General features: G+C 43.8%; 1 protein-coding gene across 1 annotated transcript in view; it reads left to right on the plus strand.

The window, feature by feature from the left end:
• LOC147465966 (uncharacterized) overlaps positions 1-18,942 on the plus strand; it is a 101,219-nt gene extending 82,277 nt beyond the window's left edge. The window contains exon 5 of the mRNA XM_086522978.1: positions 16,461-18,942. Coding sequence (XP_086379104.1) covers positions 16,461-18,186 — 1,726 coding nt within the window. The 3' untranslated portion in view covers positions 18,187-18,942. The remainder of the gene's footprint in view (positions 1-16,460) is intronic.
• Positions 18,943-19,470: the final 528 nt, after the last annotated feature.

The following is a 19,470-nucleotide window of genomic DNA, read 5'->3' on the forward strand; positions in this document are numbered from 1 at the left end:
TTCAGGTCATCAGCTAGCTTTGTAGAGATGAAATTGTCTGTACTGCCACGATCAAACGAAATAAGAGCCCGTTGGTTGTTGATACTACCCCATGCTTTGATAAGAGCTCTTTCTTTTCCATCCTTGGTTGTATTCCCCTGTACATCTGGGACTGCATTAGAAGAGGGTGCTTGCGGGGCTTTAGTAGGGCAATCACCCTTCATATGTTCAATTTGTTCGCACTTGAAGCATCTTCCTTCGCTGATGTAGGTTCAAGTCAGCAGGAGAGAGATATTTCCCTTTCTTGGGCTGATTTGGCTTTGCTTCTGCTTCGGAGGCGGTTCTTTTCTTCTTTTGAGAAGAAGTAGAGCTAGGCTGCTCACGGAGAGTCTTCTGCTTGGCATGATAGGCCATCTTCCTGGGAGTACCCTTGTCATGTATTCTATCAGCTATGCGAGCAGATTCCATAAGTATCTACAAGTTACCTCGAGGGTAAAGATTCATAGCCTTTTGCAAGGCTTCATGCAATCCTGCTTCAAATTTGCGCATCTTCTTCGAATCTTCAATCTTCTTGAATGGAGTGACTTTTCAAGAGAACGTCCCAAAACCTATCCACATAGCGTGGAACAGTTTTGCTTTCTGACTGTGAGAGTTGATTCCATTCTTTCTTTACCTCTTCCTCATAGTCCGGAGGAAGGAACTGTGCATAGAAGTCCTTCTTGAAAACAGTCCAATCTTGGGGTTTGTGATTTTCTAGGATCAGGGTTAACCACCAACTGCTGGCGGTGCCTTTCATGTACAACAAGGCGAAGCTTTGATCGAATTTTACATCTGTGTCTCCTGACTTGAATGTTTTCTGCCTGTGGTGCTTCCTCTTATGGTGCTCCTTCTTTCTATGCTTAGACTCCTTGTGGACAGGAGTCCTTTCCCTTGAATGCACTTCTTGCTACGACGGATCGTCAAGAAACATGTCTTCTGGAGCGACTGTCATCCAGATCCTTCAAAAAAGAAAACTGAGAAGAATCAAGAGGATCCTGCTCTTGAATCTTTGGATTAAACCGCACATGACGTTCTCGAGGTTTCCTCTGCCTCTCGTGCGTGCGGGAAGTTCCAATTAAAGGATCTTTCTTCGGTTTGGGTTTTGCGGGATTTCTCCCGACCCCATCAGCACTTTCTCCTTCTCTTTCTCAAGAGTATGGAGAATCTTTTGGATTTCTGGATGGGGGGGAGCTTTTTGCAACTCTGCCACTTGTTGATGAAGGAGAGAAAACTCTATCTCGCGTCCTCCCATTTCTGCAGTCTGCCAAGAGTCGTCAATCCCTTAAAAAAGAGAGATGACCTTGCTCTGATACCACTGTCACAAAAATTCGGAAGCGTAAACTGACCTTTAATTGTACTTCAAATACTCAAGAGAATGAGAGAGAGAGAGAGAGAGAGAGAGAGAGAGAGAGAGAGAGAGAGAGAGAGACACTTCATTGGGGACCAGAAGATGGGCTGGTCCCCCCCCCATAAAGAGATTATCTTTATTACTAAGGGAGAATCTTTACAAGCACAGGAACGGAGCAATAGCCCATCCTCTATTCTTTCTTTTCTGCTTCTGACTGAGAGAGTGCGAGAGCTACTCTCTAAATACTGAGAGGATTTTTCCTCTGCTATGAGATTTTGGGAAGCTCTTGAAAACAAGAGTCTATCTTCCACAAAACTCAACGGAAGCTCTCGAAAATGAGAGTCTACCTTCTGCTAACTGTGTCCCTTTATGCATAATCATTCCTGCAACAAAAACAAGGGAGAAACACGCAAAAAGGCACACAAATGCTTGCTGTAATTTTCTACACAACTTGAAAATGTTACTTGAGCACCTTCCAAAGCCGAGATAGAGATCTTTTTTGCGATGGAATCGCACCAAACTTTGTGTACGCGTAGTGTAGGTAGAGAAGAACTAGATTCTATGTTGCTGAAATTCACCCTAAAAGAGATGATTAGGGGCTGAAAACAGAGAATTTACAGCCATCACACTCTACGAAGAGAGTGCCTGTTGCAACTTCTCGTGATGAAACTTCACTAAAAGTTGGCTATGGCTATGAGAACCCTTGTTCTAAACAATGGGAGGACGAGGCCACTACATATGTTGCAAGGGGTTGCTCTCAAGCTTCCATGGAGGGCTCCAATGCGTAGAGCATACTCACAATAGGGGAGATAGGAACACTGCCAACATTGAGAAGAGGGGGAGGGGGGGCTCTTATCAAGCCAGAAGGAAGAGGGGGCGCTCAGAAGAGTGTTGCTAAATTGGGTTTATTTGACAGAAAAATAATTCTGAATGAATTATTGGATTTATAAGTGAGAGGGTTTTCTCGCTTGGAACACCAAGAAAATAATTCTAAATGAATTATTGGAATTTTAAGTGAGAGGGTTTTTCTCACTGGAGACATCCGAGTACAGAGTATCCCTAGTGCGTCATTCAAAGTACTGGCAGGAGCACTGTGAAAGGGAATATCTGTAAGGCCATCAGGAACGGGTACTTCTGATGTGTCACAACGGATGGGTGACAGGGAGCATCAGTAAAGAAGTATCCGACCATCCAGGAACGGACATCTCTGATGCGTCATAGGATGGGTGACATAGAGAATCGTGAAGGAGATTGTACCGTAAGTTCGGTAGAAAAGGACTAGGTGATGGGTATTCCTGATGCGTCACAAGGTGGGTGACGGGTGCATCAGAAAGGGGATATCCATAGTCTAGAGGAAATCCGAACTGGAAAGAGGAATACGCGTAAAGACGCAAGCACAAGAATAAAGATGGGTTCTGAGAAGCTTTTCTTAAAAAGCGGAAAATTTGAACAAGTTTTCCGGGAAGAGCAAACGCTTTCCCGCGAGGAATCTATGTCTGCATTGCATTTGTGCATGTGGTTGCATCCAGGGACGCCTGGGAAGTGCTGTGAAAGCATTGTTTTTAACTTATAAGGTTTTATTGAGTTTTTGGCAGATTCAGACTATTTTAAAATACGTTGGCCGCCCATTTAATAAGTGGACAGCCATCCGATAAATAAGGCAACAGATCAGCCAGCATTTTCTCTTTCTCTTTTTCTGGTAGAACAACGAAAACAATTTTTTTTGAAAAAAAAATATGAAAAAAACCCGGCCGCGATCTCTACGCGAGCAGCTATTCGTGCCGTGGCGAAGAAGCTATAAAAGCACCACATGCCCTCATTGAAAAGGAAGTTACCAACGCCAGCAAGAGAAGACTCTGCCGCCAGAAGACACGAGAGATCGCGCGAGACTACGAAGCACGGAAGTCGCTTTTCCTGCGTAAGAGCGGCAGTAATCTATTGTGGATTCGCCATACGAATTGTTGTCGCGTGTTTGCGTGTGTGTTTGCAGGTACTTCATCGCGAAGGAGAAGCGAGAAGGCTTCGGCCTACGCTTGGGAAGTTCGGAAATTGTCTGCGGAGTCTCAACTCCGAGTACAGACGGAAAAAGGATTGAGAGCTTGTCTCGGATTTCCCTTACGGGAAGGAACGACCATCGAGTCAGAGATTTAGAACGGAGGGGTTTTCTCCGGTTCTTGTGCTTGTAAAAAGATTCTCTCTAATAAAGAATTCTCTTTAAGGGGGGGGATCAGCCCATCTTCTGGTCCCCAGTACCGTGTCGATCTTCTCACTCTCTCTCTCTCTCTATCTATTTCTCTCTATATCCTTTGGCTTCAATATTAAGAGATAAATTCTATTTATCTGAGTATATTTTATATTGTTATGCGCTCCCGTTTGTGACAAAGAGAGAGAGGGTGAGAGTGAGTGAGAGGGGTAGTTTGCATTGGTAAGTGTGCCAAGTGGCACACTTAATAACTTTAAAACCATTCAACTTTCACATTTAAAAGTCCGTAGGCTATTAATGAAATGTGCAAATTAACTCACAACTGCACACACAGATGCTACTAATGAAATGTTAGCTGCTCCTCAGTACAATGCCGTACCGATAGTGCTCTGGCATTACCTGTTCGCACTTGTACGGCCATTTGGTCCATCACAAACCATTCAAAATAATTTAATTGACTTATCGTAAAAATAATTCAAGCCTTAGGGTTACTGTTGTTCTAAGGACCCCATTTCATTCTTGTGCTTGCACTAGCGTGCGTAATTTTCTGAGCCTAAAATCTGAGGCTACTATCTACCCCTTCATTGAAGACCCGATTTCCAAATCACCAAGGCTTCATGGTATTTTCTGCTAGGATCTCCCTGAGGTGCTCTAGCGCAAACTTGGGCGCACTTGAGGCCCCAGAACTGCTAGATCTATTCTGATGTGCACACAACTAATTAGATAATTCTTTTCTCGCAAATAAATTAACTATTTACAAATTCTAACATAGTTACAACCCACCCACCCCAACCCCCTCAACCACCACACACATACAGACTCTTGCAATCATTTTTGTATTCTCCTTTCATGTTTCATGCCACATGCGACTATGTGGACAGCAATTTGTACTCTTTTATTCAAATGGAAGTCTGCCTTGGTCTTTAGACTTTAACTCTTGATGTGAATCGTGGTACATCAATAATTAATAATTGATTGTATGATGTATCATTGTTGTGAAGCGAACTTTGAAGCCCGAATAGTCAAGTCCATGGTCACAAGTCACAAGTGTATATAATGGTTGATGAGAATTGTTCATTATTAAGTTTTCAATATAGGCTATATCTAAGTCTATTTATATATTTATTTATATTCCCATTTCGTAGGACTTCTTGAGCCTAACCCTAGCTAACCTGCAGATCTTGGTCGAGGAGCCTAAATCCTAGCAAAAGAAGAAGAAGAAGAAGAAGAAGTCCTCACCAACTTGTAAAGTTTTGCCACGCCCGAAAACAAATAAGGGGTTAGGATTAAAAATTCTAACTCTCCCAACTTATTGCATCATGTTCGATGGGGCCAAATCACACACACAAATTGTGTAAAAGATTCGTGACGTGGTAGCTGCATGAAATTTTGCAATTTTCGTTGGCTACTAGCGATGTGGCAGCGTTGTACGGATAGCCCTTGGGGACGCTAGCTTTTGGACCAAATGCTTTTAGAAGTGATGGTTTTTATGTAACTACTTTTGGTAGGCAAAGGGCCTTAAATAAGACCTATGGGCTCTTACTCTGGCATTGTACTCGTCGGAGATGCAGAGCAGAGCCATAGGAGTTGTACCTCATTGAAGCAATATAAAAAACACCAAAAGGGGCACCACAGTTTGGGGCCAGTGCACTCTAGGGTGGAACTAGCCACTCATTGTCTCGTGTGAAGTCTCTTACTTTCAACTCAGTTGTTTGAAGTGCTTACAAGTCTGTTAAGTCTGTTCTTTTTCAGTTGGTATGTGGTGCCATCCCGTTACATTACGCACTAGGCAGAGCTGATGTGCCATGACTCTAAAGTGAAGATTCATGCAAGATGTAGTAATAAACCTTGCTAAGCTGCTACTTGTAGGACACATCAATGCCAACATGAAAACCCAAGTATCTGTAAGTTTGTCCTCTGGGCACCCATGTGAAATCGTCCTACACAACCCATTGACAATCCCCATCAACTTCTACAAGGAAACCAAAAGACTTGTGCCATTTGATGAGTGCATGTCACAAACTGTTAACATGTCAAGTCACTGAGCCAATCTTCAGATCACGGCCGAGGGGCCTAAACCCTAAGAAGAACAAGCAACAGCAGAAGAAGAAGTCCTGCCAACTTATGGGACCTTGTCCGATGGGGCCCAAGTGACATAAAGGCATATAAATAAAGCAAGACCCACACACACACACACGCAGAGCGTCGCGTGGAGTTGATGACGCGGCAGCAACTGTATGGATATCCGCAATCTGCGTTGGTCTAATGACGTGGCAGTTGTACGGAACCCGGATTTCACGTTGACGTGATGACGTGGCAGACTTCTCGTCTTTTTGCGTTTTGCATTGATTGTTGACGTGGCAATTGTACGGATTTTCGTGATTTACGTTGGCAACTTTTGGGCATTGCTTTTGGACCAGATGCTTTTGAGTTTGAAGGTTTTTCATGTAAATTGCTTTTGGGCCTATGGTCTTTAAATATGAGGCCATGGGCTCATTCTTTGGCATGCTTCCTGGAGAAGGTGCAGAGTCTGGAAATCCGGCTTGTATTGTGTGGATGTAATATAAAATAATACCGAAAGGGGCGCCAAGGTTTGGGGCCAATACTCTCTGGGGTGGAATTCCGCCACTCTGTGTCGCGTGTGCTCTCTCTCTTTTAGTTCAGTTGTTATTGAAGTGCTAAAGGTTTGTTCAAAAGTTGGTTCAGTCTGTTCTTTTCTATTGGCACGTGGTGCCCATCTTGTGACTAGAGCATCCTGTAAATTGTCGAAAGTGTGTGTCATAACTTGCAAAGAGAAAAGTGTCATCTACATACTCCTCATTCAACAAATCTAGTGAGACATTTAGTGGCATAGCAAGACCTTGCAAGTGTCAGGTGCAGAGAGACATCCTTGTCGGACAGAGCGAGACAAATGAAATCTTCGTCCAATGTGGCATCTAATCGTGACAGCACTCGTAGCCATACTTTCTTATGCTTTTCTTGAGATCTACGGATAGCGTGTTTCATTTGCGGTATCTAGGTCTCGAACAAATTCATCAGCTGTGAATATTTTATCCTTGATGAGAAGGATTCGAGGAAGATGTGGCTTGCTGTAAATAACCTCGAAGGGAGCTTTTCTAGTAGAGGTGTAGTGTTATTATAGGCAGATTTTGCGAGAGGGAGATACCTCTCCCATTCCTATTGATTATCCGAGATATAGCACTTTAAAATGTCTAGGACTGTGGAGTTAACGATTTTGCTTTGTCCATCTGTCTAGGATGATAAGCTAAAGAAAAATTCAGCTTAGTTCCTAAGTTCTTAGGGTCATTTGTGGGTCTCTCACTGATAATCGTTTTGGGCATACCATGATGCTTAAAAATCCGAGCCCGAAAGATCTTGGTCATGTGATCAACTTTGATGGTCTTTCCTACTGGAATGAAATGATCTTGCTTACCGAATTTGTCTATAATAGTCCAAATTGCATTATTTCCATTCGTGGTTTGTGGAAAATCCATTATAAAATCCATGGCAATATTTTCTTAGGGTCCTGGTACGAGTTGAATTAGGCCAGGAGTTTTATGGAAATCATACTTAGCCTTTTGGCATGGTACACATTCTCTAATGTATGTATCTATGTCAGCTTGTAGTGTTGGCCAATAAAAATATCTTTCTAAGGCTTGTATGGTAGACATTATACCTCTATGGCCTGCGTAAGGAGAAGCATGGGCTTCATCATCACCTTTGTTCTAAGTGGTCGTGCCACAGAGAGCTTGATGAAAATAAAGATAACCATTCTTAATAGAGTAGGGAAAAATTTCAGTACCAATTTGTAGCTGTTGTCAGATTTCACCGAAATTGGAGTCGTCAAGGTACATCTCGGGTAGAGATTCCAACTCCTGATGATGTATGCTCGTTATAGCATTTACTTGGGGGCCGTCGGGAAAGAGCATCTGCAACTACATTCTTACATCCAGAAGTGTGTAGAATTTGAAAGTGGAATACGGAGAGAAAATTGGCCCACCGCATCTGTTTCTCAAACAACTTACGTTGAGAGAGAATCTGTCTTGATTGTAAATGTAACAGACTTGGACACTCCAAGTCAAGAATCAACCGCGACAGCACCAAATAACCACTTCAAAACAATTCACAGATCACAATAGATTTGCACTGGCCCGGCGGAGTTCCGTGCCTAGAGATATTGGCCCCAAAGACTGGCGCCCCTTTCGGTATTTCTTTTTATATTAATCAATCATCAAAGTACAAGAGAGCGGTTAGGGTTTCACTCTCAGACTCTGCGTCCAGATGCCTTGAGAAGTGAGGCCCTCACCACTAATTTAAAGGTTACAAGGGATGCCCAAAAGCAGAGCCCCAAAAGCTTTTAAAATCAAAAGCATCAGTTCTCTCTGTCTCTTAGAGAGTCTTTTCTCTTTTTTTTATAAAAAAAAAGCAAAAGCAAAATTCGCGTCGCTCATCATTTTCCAAAAAAAAAAAAAAGGGTTTCTGGCAGAAATTAGGGTTTGTAGAAATTTTAGGGTTTTTGGCAGAAATTAGAGTTTCTGCTGTCCGCCATGTCATCACTTTGTGACATACCCCCCTCTTGAAAGCATTGTAATCGACCGCGATTACGCCTGCAAAACCGACAAAAGCCATAAACCGTCTTAGCAGACACTGACTGTTAGTACCTACGTACTAGGAACACACATCTAGCACATGTACAAAATCGACAGTCACATCACACGACATCACAGGACATCACCAGACATCACAGGACATCACATGACATTCAACATTCATTCGGATCTTAGACCATGATTTATCGGCAATGTAGCTAGCAATCACATCTAGGTCCAATCGGGACCTCATCGATGTCCGATTGACTAACCCCTATTGCAACCATGTCTATTCGAGATCAATCAGACCAAAATGCTGCAGTCATTTCGTCTATCAGTTCCTGCACTCACAAGAAGTCAAGAACAAATCAGTATCATAATCAAGAATTCCATTTCATAAAGTCATCCAGCAGAATACTGTTAGCTCTCAGTATCCCTGAAGCTCAAAGAGACATCAGTGACTTTAGTATCAAAATCGAGGCATCTGTTGACAAAGGAGTGGAGTAACTCCCCTCTTGTGCATCCCACTGCACCAGATCTTCGGCCAAGCTGAGTTTCTGGGTTCCGTTTGGAGTAGACTATGCTAAACCAAAACATCGAGGTAAAGTTTCACAATCCAAGGAGTATCTGCTAGGTCCTCCTCCTCCATCCACTTCGCATCAAATGCAGGAAAGTTCTTGAACTAAACCAAGAACCGCCTTCGGACTTTACCTTTCTTCGTATCATTATGTGCCAAAATCTGTTCAGGAACAAGGATCTCCTCGTTTTCTTCCACTTTGGGTTGCTCATCAGGCTCCCCATCATCAGGCACATCACCCTTAACAGGTTTCAAGAGACTCACATGCAATGCATTGTGAATCCTCCAAGTATCTGGCAGTTTCAATCGGAAGGAGACATCATTTATCTTGTCAGTAATCTGGAAAGGTCCGTAGTATCACATACTAAGCTTTGGAAAAAGCCTCTCCTTTCCCTTTTTCTTTCTTAGGCGTGCCTTCTCAAAAGTAAGAGCACCCAATCATCCTCCTTCAGTTTCAAGTCGCGACGATGGCGATCCGCTGCCTTTTTCTGTCGTTCTTGAGACTTCTGTAAAGTCTCGCGAACCTTGGCAAAAGTCGTATCCAAATCTCGCGAATATTCATCCGCTTCAAATATCTAATCTTTCGTGCTCAGGAAGGATGGAACCTTCGCAGCAGTTTCAACAATCTCACATGGCGTCTTCCCCGTCGAAGAGTGTATCGTGTTATTGTAGGCAAATTCCACCAAAGGTAAGTTCTTTTCCCATTGAGTCTTCTGATGCGAGATACAAGACTTCAATAAATCTAAAATCACTGAATTGGCAATCTCAGATTGCCCGTCAGTCTGCAAGTGGAACGATGACGAGAACTGCAACCACGTGCCAATGTTCTCCCAAATTGCCTTCCAAAACAAACTCATAAATCTGGGGTCTCTGTCGGAGACAATCGTCTCAGGCGTGCCATGTAATCGGAAAATCATCGTGATCATTCTGTATTCTCGAGAGATAAAAAAAAATGAAATCCATTTCAATATTTTCCCAGGGGCGGGTGGGTATGGGTAAAGGCTGTAACAATCCCTGTGCCTTATGCCTGTCAAACTTGACCTTCTGGCATACCAAGCAACTGCGCACAAACTCTTCCACATCCTTCTTCAGTCTCCGCCAAAAGAAATCTCTCTCTACCCCTTTCATGGTGGTAGCAATGCCGCGGTGACCCGTAAAAGGTGGACAGTGGCAATCAGTCATAACCTTTTCCCTCAACGGCTGTGTAACGCACAACATAGTCTTTTTCATCAAGTAGCCTTCCCGAAGGGAGTAGCCAGCTACTGTCTCCCCATCTCGTATTCGTGTGAAAATATCTGCAAAACCTGTATCTGTGGCATACTAATCGACCATATCCTCGAAGCTCCTATGATGTATCGCGGAAATAGCCAGAACCAACGGTTTCCGAGACAAAGCTTCTGCCACCACATTCTTCTGTCCCTGCACATGGACAATCTGGAAGTGGAACTGTGACAAGATGTTCACCCACCGCATCTGTTTTTCCGAAAGCTGCTTCTGTGACAAGAAGTAGCGCAAAATCTGATGGTCTGTAAAGACAGTAAAATCCGCTCCGAGTAGGTAATGCCGCCACTGAGTAAGAGCATGGATAACCGCCAAAAGCTCTTTCTCATAGATCTGTGCTGTCATCTCCGGCCTAGAGAACAAACGGCTCTCGTAAGCTATGACATGGCCTTCTTGCATCAAGTCCGCACCCAGACTACGACCACAAGCATCACAATATACTTCGAATGACTTCTGCAAGTCCGGCAAAGTCAAAATAGGTCCCGTAGTCAATTTCTCTTTCAATGTCTGAAAGGCAGTCACCTCTGTGGGTCCCCACGAAAAAGGTACTCCTTTCTGTGTCAAGGTATGCAAAGGGGAAGCAACCTCTGCAAACTTTCGTATGAACCGCCTGTAGTACGAACACAGTCCCAAGAAGCTTCCAACTTTATGGACATTCCTCAAATCGGGCCAATCACGGATAGTCTCTATCTTGGCCGGGTCCATTTGCACTCCTGCTGCTGACACAATGTGTCCCAAAAAGTGTATCTCTGTTAGGAAAAAATTCACTTTTTTTTTTTTGCATTAATCACTAGCGTGTGATCTCGTAATGCTTGAAAGACTTGAAGCAGATGATCTCTGTGTTCTGCCTCATTCTTCGAGAAAACAATGATGTCGTCAAAGAAAGTGCCAACAAATAAGCCTGTACTCTCGAAAAATCCTATCCATCATCCGGTTAAATGTCGCAGGAGCATTGGTTAAGCCAAAAGGCATCACCAAAAACTCAAATAACCCAAAAGTCGTCCGAAAAGCTGTCTTGTAGACATCTCCTGGCGCTATCCTGATCTGATGATATCCACTCTTCAAGTCAATCCTGCTAAAGCACGAGGATCCGTGTAACCTGTCGAGTATATCATTGATCCTAGGAATCGGAAATCTGTTCTTGATGGTGATTTCGTTGAGAGTGCTATAATCGATGCACATTCTCCAAGATCTGTCTTTCTTCAAAACCAACAACACTGGAGAGCAATACGGTGAAGTACTAGGCTGGACAAGACCCTTTTCCAAGAGGTCTTTCAGTGGGTTCATAATCTTTTCATTCTGTACTCGGCTCACACGGTAAGGTGGCCGATTCGGTGGCGTGCTTCCAGGTATCAGATCAACGGTCTGATCTTCAGGCCCTCTGAAAAGTAATCGGCATGAGTGTAGAGAAAAATCTTGGCGTTCTTTTGATCAGGTCAAAACATATTCAACCTTTATCTAGCGTTCAGTTCTCTCCCAAAAGAATGAGTAAGAAACTGAAGTTCATCAAGTACAATCTCTAAGCCCTTCATTTATAAAGTCGCTTTCTCGGCCCGGTAGTCAACCACGGCGTAGTTCTTGTGGTACCAAGGGATCATGAGTATAACGTCACTTGCGTGCCTTGAACACCCCTGTCATTGCAAACGAAGTTTGCCAATGCTCGGTGTAATGGCAACATCCCATCCGGGTGCCAGTCGAACTACCTCCGCCTGTGGCGTCAGTCTGTCGGGCGTAGTTCCAAATCGAGCCGCCAATTCCAAGTGAAAAGAAGTTGGCCTTGGCTCCTTCAAAAGAGCTTTCTGATCCTTCACTTTGCCCCGAAAGCGGCAAAGTTTGTACTTTCATTCATTAGATTCGGTGCAGGTCCCACGCCATGTGGTACCAGTTTTGCTTTTCTATCTGTCTTTTCTGCCACATTCCTCAGCTGCTCTCGAACTCTCAGACTTGTCGTCGTCTTTATCATTCTGTTCTTTCTGTGCCTTATCAGGGCACTTCGCGGAAATATGTCCATGTTCCCCGCATCCAAAGCACTTCCCCTCTCTGATGAAGCGAGCTCTCTCCTCATGAGTAAGCTTGGGTCGTGCATCCTTTTTTTTTTCTCTGGGTTGCTCTTTTTCTTTCTACTTTCATTCCCAGAAGTCTATTCGGCTCGTTGTGTCATGGCCTCATCTGTGGGGTAGGCCAGACTGCTAGAGTGAATGGCAAAGCCCCGCTTCGCATGACTCATCAACTCCTGAACAGAAGCTGACTTCTGTTCCAAGGAGTGATTTCGGATCTCTGTAGGTAAACCCAAGGTAAACCGCTCAATCTGTTCTCTGAACGAGATCTTCTTGAATGAAGAGGCGGGTAGAAAAGAGCTCCAGAATCTTTCACAATAAGAATTCACTGTATCGCTCTTGGTCATCCGGAGATGGTTCCAAGCAGCTCGTATATCTCGCTCAAACTCTTGAGTCAACCAAGAAGAAATAAAAAGCCTCTTGAATTTCAGCCATGTAACTGGCACAGTCTTGCTTAATAGAAGCGTGGATCACCAAGTACGAGCATTCCCCTTAAAGTAAGAGGCAGCTCTCCGAATCTTGGAGTGCTCTGAATAGCGTCCTCCCGCGAAAGCGATGTCAAACTGCTGAAAAAAGACACAGCCTTCGAAGCATCCGAGTATCCTGAAAAAGTATCAAACTTGATCTAGTGGCCACCTTCCTTAAACTCTCGGACTTTCTTGCTTTTATCTTCGAGAAAGTCATACAGGTTGGCTTTGTAAAAATTCTTCTTGTTCGCATAAAACTTTCCGTCATCGGAATCTGAGCTGTCTGTAGACGAGTCCTCAGTAGAACTGTCAGTCTCTGGGCGAGATGTAGCCTTCTTTGCCTTTTTCTTGCCCTTTCCGAAGCTCTGTGTCTTGCTTCGCTTTTTGCTTTTTCTGTCTTCTTCGCTCTAATCCGAGGAGCTAGAAGAACTGTCAGAAGAAGAAGAAGAAGAATTGGGTACTCCTTCAAATCGAACACGCTTCTTCCGTTTCTTTGCCTTGTCAAATGTCAACCGACGACCCAAATATCCCGGGAAGTCAGTGCCTTTCTTCTGCTTTTTGCCGTGCTTTTTTATCTTTCTTTTGCACGTCGAAAAGCTGAGCAATCCGTGCATCAACCACGTTCTCCAGTTCCTGCTCCGTATATTTTCTTGGAGGCAGAAGGTTTCTTGAGAGCGGGTTTCGGGAGTGGTGTTGTGGTTCTCTGCCACTCCATCTGTACCTCTTTCAAAGAGGTCTGGTTCATATATTTTGCCATCTTTGGGTCCTTGGCAAAATTGAGCATCATCTTTGTTGCATCGCCAATCAATTGACGACGCTCCATCTCTCTTTGCTCCGCCTGAGTAGGCCGAGGCGGGCCATACTCTCTGTCAGAATCTTCGTTGTGATCCCAGCCCGCATCTCCAGATGCAGAGGGAGTCGACTGATCATTGCCTGAAGCCATAGGTGCCGCGGAAAAAAATTCGGGGATCGGATTTCCCGTAGAAGAGAAATCGGCCGTGCTCTGATACCACTGTAACAGACTTGGACACTCCAAGTCAAGAATCAACCGCGACAGCACCAAATAACCACTTCAAAACAATTCACAGATCACAATAGATTTGCACTGGCCCGGCGGAGTTCCGTGCCTAGAGATATTGGCCCCAAAGACTGGCGCCCCTTTCGGTATTTCTTTTTATATTAATCAATCATCAAAGTACAAGAGAGCGGTTAGGGTTTCACTCTCAGACTCTGCGTCCAGATGCCTTGAGAAGTGAGGCCCTCACCACTAATTTAAAGGTTACAAGGGATGCCCAAAAGCAGAGCCCCAAAAGCTTTTAAAATCAAAAGCATCAGTTCTCTCTCTCTCTTAGAGAGTCTTTTCTCTTTTTTTTATAAAAAAAAAGCAAAAGCAAAATTCGCGTCGCTCATCATTTTCCAAAAAAAAAAAAAAAGGGTTTCTGGCAGAAATTAGGGTTTGCAGGAATTTTAGGGTTTTTGGCAGAAATTAGGGTTTCTGCTGTCCGCCATGTCATCACTTTGTGACAGTAAAATCGTCTTCGAGAAGGTAGTGTTTCCATATTGAGAGAGCATGAATAATTGCCCTTCTCATAGATGGAAGCATAAAGCTCTGCATCACGTATTCGTCTACTTTCATAAGCTATTGCGTGGCCTTCTTAATAAAGAACTGAGCCAATGCAATCTCTTGAAGCATCACAATATACTTCAAATGGTTTTCGAAGATCAGGTACAATGAGGATTGGTCCATGGGTAAGAAGGTTCTTAAGCTTTTCAAAAGCTTCCTTCTGTTTAGTACCCCACATAAAGGATATCTTTTCTTTGTAAGATTGTGGAGAGGTGCAACAACATGTGCAAAATGGAAAATAATGCGTCTGTAGTAGGAACAAAGGCCAAGAAAACTTCGGGCATCATGAACCGAAGTAGGCTGTGGCCAATCTGAAATAGCTTGAACCTTTGCTGGGTCCATGCGTACTTGATTATGAGAGACTATATGTCCCACATAGTAAATCTTGGTCAAGAAAAATTTACTCTTCCTAGCAGTAACTTGAAGTTTATGCTGCTTCAATTGTTGGAAGACAATCTGCAAGTGTCGTTTATGCGTAGTGCTGAGAGAGAGAGCTCTTGCAGGTGTGTTTTGCTGGCAGACCCCTCTCAATAAGTAGCACTTCCATTCTTAAGGCCAAGCAGGGAGGGAAAGTTTACTAGATGGTGCTACATGCGGGAGAGTTCGAAAATTGCTCAAGCTGGTTCGGTGCAGATTTCTCACGCTAGAAGTTGAGTTTTTTTAATGTTTATTAAATTAGGCCCCTTTTAAATTGGCTCAGTCACTTAGTTTAAAAGGTTTAAACTTTACTCTTAAAAACGAGCGTTAAAACCCGGTTTTCAAGCCAATCTGGAGCATTAATAACTTGGCCAATTTCATGTCTTTCCCGACTTAGTCTGTAGGCTCCCGTCGGGACATATTTCCACTATGTCCGGCAGACCGGCCGGCCACTTTCTTGGGCGGCCACTGCAAAAATATTAAATTATAGCTTTTGTGAGCGAAGTAGGGACACCATCGTATTCATGTGCTTGTTGTGAATTGATCTCCACTACGTCGGGCTATTGTTCTACTTATCATCAAAGTTACTTGGAACGGGAACGGGGGGCTCCGGAACGGTACTGGAACGTATAGGCGGGGACCGGAATGGGAACGCCGGAATGGTCCACCAAAAAACGCTGACATTAGCCTCAAAACAGCCTATAAGTTAGGAAACAACTATAAGGCAAGCTTCTAACACCTAGTTGGACAATTATAATCATGTTCAAGCATGTTTCAAGTTTCAACATGTCGCTTGTGCGCGTTAGTGGCTTCAAGCTTGAGAAAAAGGGTGAGAGTGGCTTGAAGCTTCAAGCTTGAGAGAGGGTGTGAGAGTGAGACTCGAGAGTGGCTTCAAGCTTGAAGCTTGAGAGGGAGGGTGAGACTCGAGAGAGTGGCTTCAAGTAGCAATGGGGGAGAGTGAGGGCTATGAAATTGTGAGGGGTGAGGATTAGCTTTTATAGGAAAAAAGAGTGAAGACCCCCTCCCCCCCCCCCCCCCCCCCCCCCCCCCCACACACACACACACACACACATCTCTAGTGTGAACCACCCCAAAGCCCAAATGAAATGGGCGCTACCCAAAACTGTCGCCACTTTTTAAAATTCAAATTCTGCCGCTGCTTTTCAAATTCAAAATCTGCCACCACGTTCCGCCCGGCTGGAATGCCGTTCTGTTGTTACGTTCCCGAACCGGAACGCTGTTCCGTTCCCGTCACCGTTTCCCCGGTTGGAGATGCTTGGAACGCCGTTATGGTACTTATATCCTCCGTTCCGCCCGCTCCTTGTTACTGTGCTTATCATACTATTCGGACACAGATAAATTTCCAGCTAGCACATTGCACTGGAAAATTTACTCATCTATTTTAAATAATTAATTAGTACCAATACATTCATAAATTCTTTCTGTGTGCAAGAAAATCATTTTCATTTATCTGTACCCGTAGCTAAAAATATTCTAGCTCCACCAGCCGTCCACCTCCCACCATGTAACTCGCATCCTAACCTCCCATGAATCACCCCCTCCCACAACATTTTGTTACTTTGTACTTTTATCCTTTCCCAATAGATGGAGGACACACACATGTACATTTGATTTTTCTCATAGGCTTGACTTCGGTCTCTCATAGAGGTAAAAGATCTTTCTTTCTTTCTCTATCTCACCTATAGCATCTGAGCTTGTGTTTGCATGTGTGCGCAGACGCAAGCACTTGTGTTCATGACTAGGAATATGCTACCACACTATTTTGTCTTTTCTCAAAGCCTTCTAGCAATCTTGCCTTCATATCTTTGTCTTACTTGATTGGAATGAGACTGTGATTTAATGCAGCAAGTTTCCACAGGTTCTGTCAAGTACATATGCAGACTGATGGTTCTGTTTCAACTAAAGTCGACTCTGGAAAAAACTTTCCTAGCTTGCTTCCAGCTTTGGGGACGTTTTCTTCTCTTATGATGGCAACCTCTGTTTCTCATCACTTTTCTGAAAAAGCAGATCTTTGGGTAAGCAGGAGCTCAAAATCTTCTAGCGATGAGGCTGTAATCTGTGAGAAGGCTGCAATGGATGGATCAAGGTGTTGCACAAGGGTCCATTGTGCTCCACAACCGTGCCACTCTTGTCAAAGGATAAACAAATTTGGTACTCAGACAGTGGAACTCATAGCCATGAAGGTTAACAAAGAAAACATTTTACGTTATGTTGGGTGGAAGCCTCCTTCTGTGAGCATTAAAAGTGGAGGGAAAATCAGGGGAATTAGCTACCTCACAGCAAATGAAGCCGTCTCAGTAGGGGAAGGCAAGGATGGCAAAACAAAAGGCTCACCTAGCCCCAGTTGTTTAGCTCAAAAATTCTGTGATCAGGCAAGGGAAGAGACAACATTGAATCTGGAGACAGAGGCAGAACAACACGGTGCATCAGTTTTACAAACCCAGCCTAGGCGTGTTTGTTGCTCAAAATTCGTGGGTGTTCGCAGGCGTCCATGGGGTGCCTATGGTGCTGAAATTCGTACTCCAGAAGGTAAACGGTTGTGGCTTGGTACATTCTCAACGGAAGAAGAAGCGGCACTTGCTTATGATGATGCAGCCCGCATTTTTCGGGGTGAGAGTGCAGTAACCAACTTCTCTCAAGGGAGGAATGAGCATGCCACACCTTTTCCTGTCAAAGAGAAATATTCGCAAAATTCAAAGCACGAGAGCGTTGGAATATTCTCAGAGGCTCCAAGAAGGAAAAGAACTTCTGTGGGCAAGAAGAGAAGTCGGCTTACAGGTGGCAAAAAGTGTAATGATGATTGTAGTGTACAAGAGAGCGTCTGTGAGAAGGTCATTGAGGACTACGACATACTTAGGCATAACCTGCTGAATGGTCACAGAGAGGCACATAATGTCAATCGATCTACAGATATAGATGGTGGCTCACTGGACCCAGAGTTAGAAGAGGGCTTACAAGGCCTAATGAGCATGAGGTCCGAAAGAGATTTTTTCCAATTGCAGAGGACCGACTCCCCTGATGTTAAACTTAAGGTGCCTCAATTGGCATTAAAACACTTAAATGAGGAACAGAGCTGTGACAGAGCAGAGAGCAGTAGCCCAAATGTTTTACTGGCAACGGAAAGAACTGGTGATTATGGTGCTGACCTTACATTGTCATCAATAAAGCAGCAAAAAATTTGGAGTCATGCCCCATACGGTAACGGCAAGCAAAAGAGAAGATTCAAAAGCTTATCTCTGAGTTTGCCAGGAGTTGACGAAGCTGAATTTCAGTCAGATGACTCCTCAGATTCTTTGTTTGGGCCCAGTGAACCTCAGGTGGCAACACAACTTCAAAAGCGCTTTGTGGAGCTGAAAGAAGAACATGGTAGCGAGAGCACTTCAAAGACGTCAGAAATTTTTGATGATATTGTAATTAATGGCAAGGACTTCTTTGCTTGTGATGAAAAAATAGGAATCACAGGTGGCTTTCAAACTTGTATGAAGCGGCGCAATAGAGTCAGTCCTGGAAAGTTAGAAATTCTGAATGAGCTGAATGTGGAAGACAAGAAATTGCTTTCCTTAGGGTTTTGTCTAAAGCTGTGAGCAGGATGAATACATGGCTGTGTGCGTGTACCTCACTCGAGGCATGCAAATTGTGAGGTGGCACTGGTCGGGTGCGAATGATGGAGGCCTATGCGGGAAATGCATGGGTTTCTTTTTGACACTCCAAGAGGCAGTCATTCAAAGGCCCAAAGTTTTACCACTTTTGAGGTGGTTTTGGTTCATTTTTATGGGAATTTTGAATTGATCGAGCATCACGTTGATGTTGAACTCCGACTCCTAAAACTTCGTTGGGCCTGGAAGACTGAAGTATCTGCACTGCAACTGAAAGAGCCTGAGCTCGTATGAACCATAATTCATTTGCTGAGCAGCATGCCAATTTGTACAGTTCAATTTGAGTCTAAATTAGACTAATGTAGCTAGTAAGGCTGCCTTCATATGCAAGGGCTGCCTTATCTGCAGAGGAAGACTAGATCCCAAGCTCGAAGGGGTTGGGGGCTCTGAAGAGATCTTTTAATCAACAAGCAATCCTGCTGCTTACCTGTACAAGCACTATTAATTTTAGAGCCTGCAGTAATCATCTAGAAAATGCAATTTATGCATGTTATTCTATGGTATACATATACACATTCTAATTCTTGGGGAGCTTGTAATTTTTCTCCCCTGGAAGGTTTCTTATTCGATTTTCAGTAATTTTTTCATTCGTCTTTGCTGATTCTGCCCTTTTTGCAGAATGAACAGGACATGTACCAAAGGTTCAAAGGCAATGAGCCAAATTTTTTGATTGTGGGATCGAAACATGAGGTTGTGCAAATGGTTTTATCTTGGGATGTCCTGTTGGAGGAAAGGATCTCCTTTCACTCAAATTTTCATCAGATGAAACTGACGGGACATACATGAATCTGCCAAAATTAACAAGGCAAAGGTTTGGCTGCTATTAGTAGGTTCTTCCTATTTTCACGTGTCTGGTTCTTATGTGATGCTTGCATAGTAAACCCCATGTTTTCTTGTAATGAATGGCACTTGCTAGTTAGCAGCTTAAACTGTACCTCATTAAGTGTGAATGGGATGCCTTTTTGCAAGGATATCTGGTCTTTGGCATAAGTAAAGCAGCTCCTTTGAAACAAGAATTGAGAAATTAAGAAAGGAAGAATATTCATGCCTCAAAAGAGGCCATTGTGGCCTGTGGCTCAAAATCAGCACCCAAAATGTCATCTGTGCATGTGCGTGTGCGTGCGTGCTGCTGGACCAAGCTTGGAGGATGAGAAATCGAGCCATCCATGGTAGAGACCTCTTCATCGGTAGAGGTGCTCACTCGCACCAAAA

The sequence above is a fragment of the Adiantum capillus-veneris genome, chromosome 1 (genome assembly GCF_014529385.1).
Source record: "Adiantum capillus-veneris isolate H3 chromosome 1, ASM1452938v2, whole genome shotgun sequence".
Classification (NCBI taxonomy): domain Eukaryota; kingdom Viridiplantae; phylum Streptophyta; class Polypodiopsida; order Polypodiales; family Pteridaceae; genus Adiantum; species Adiantum capillus-veneris.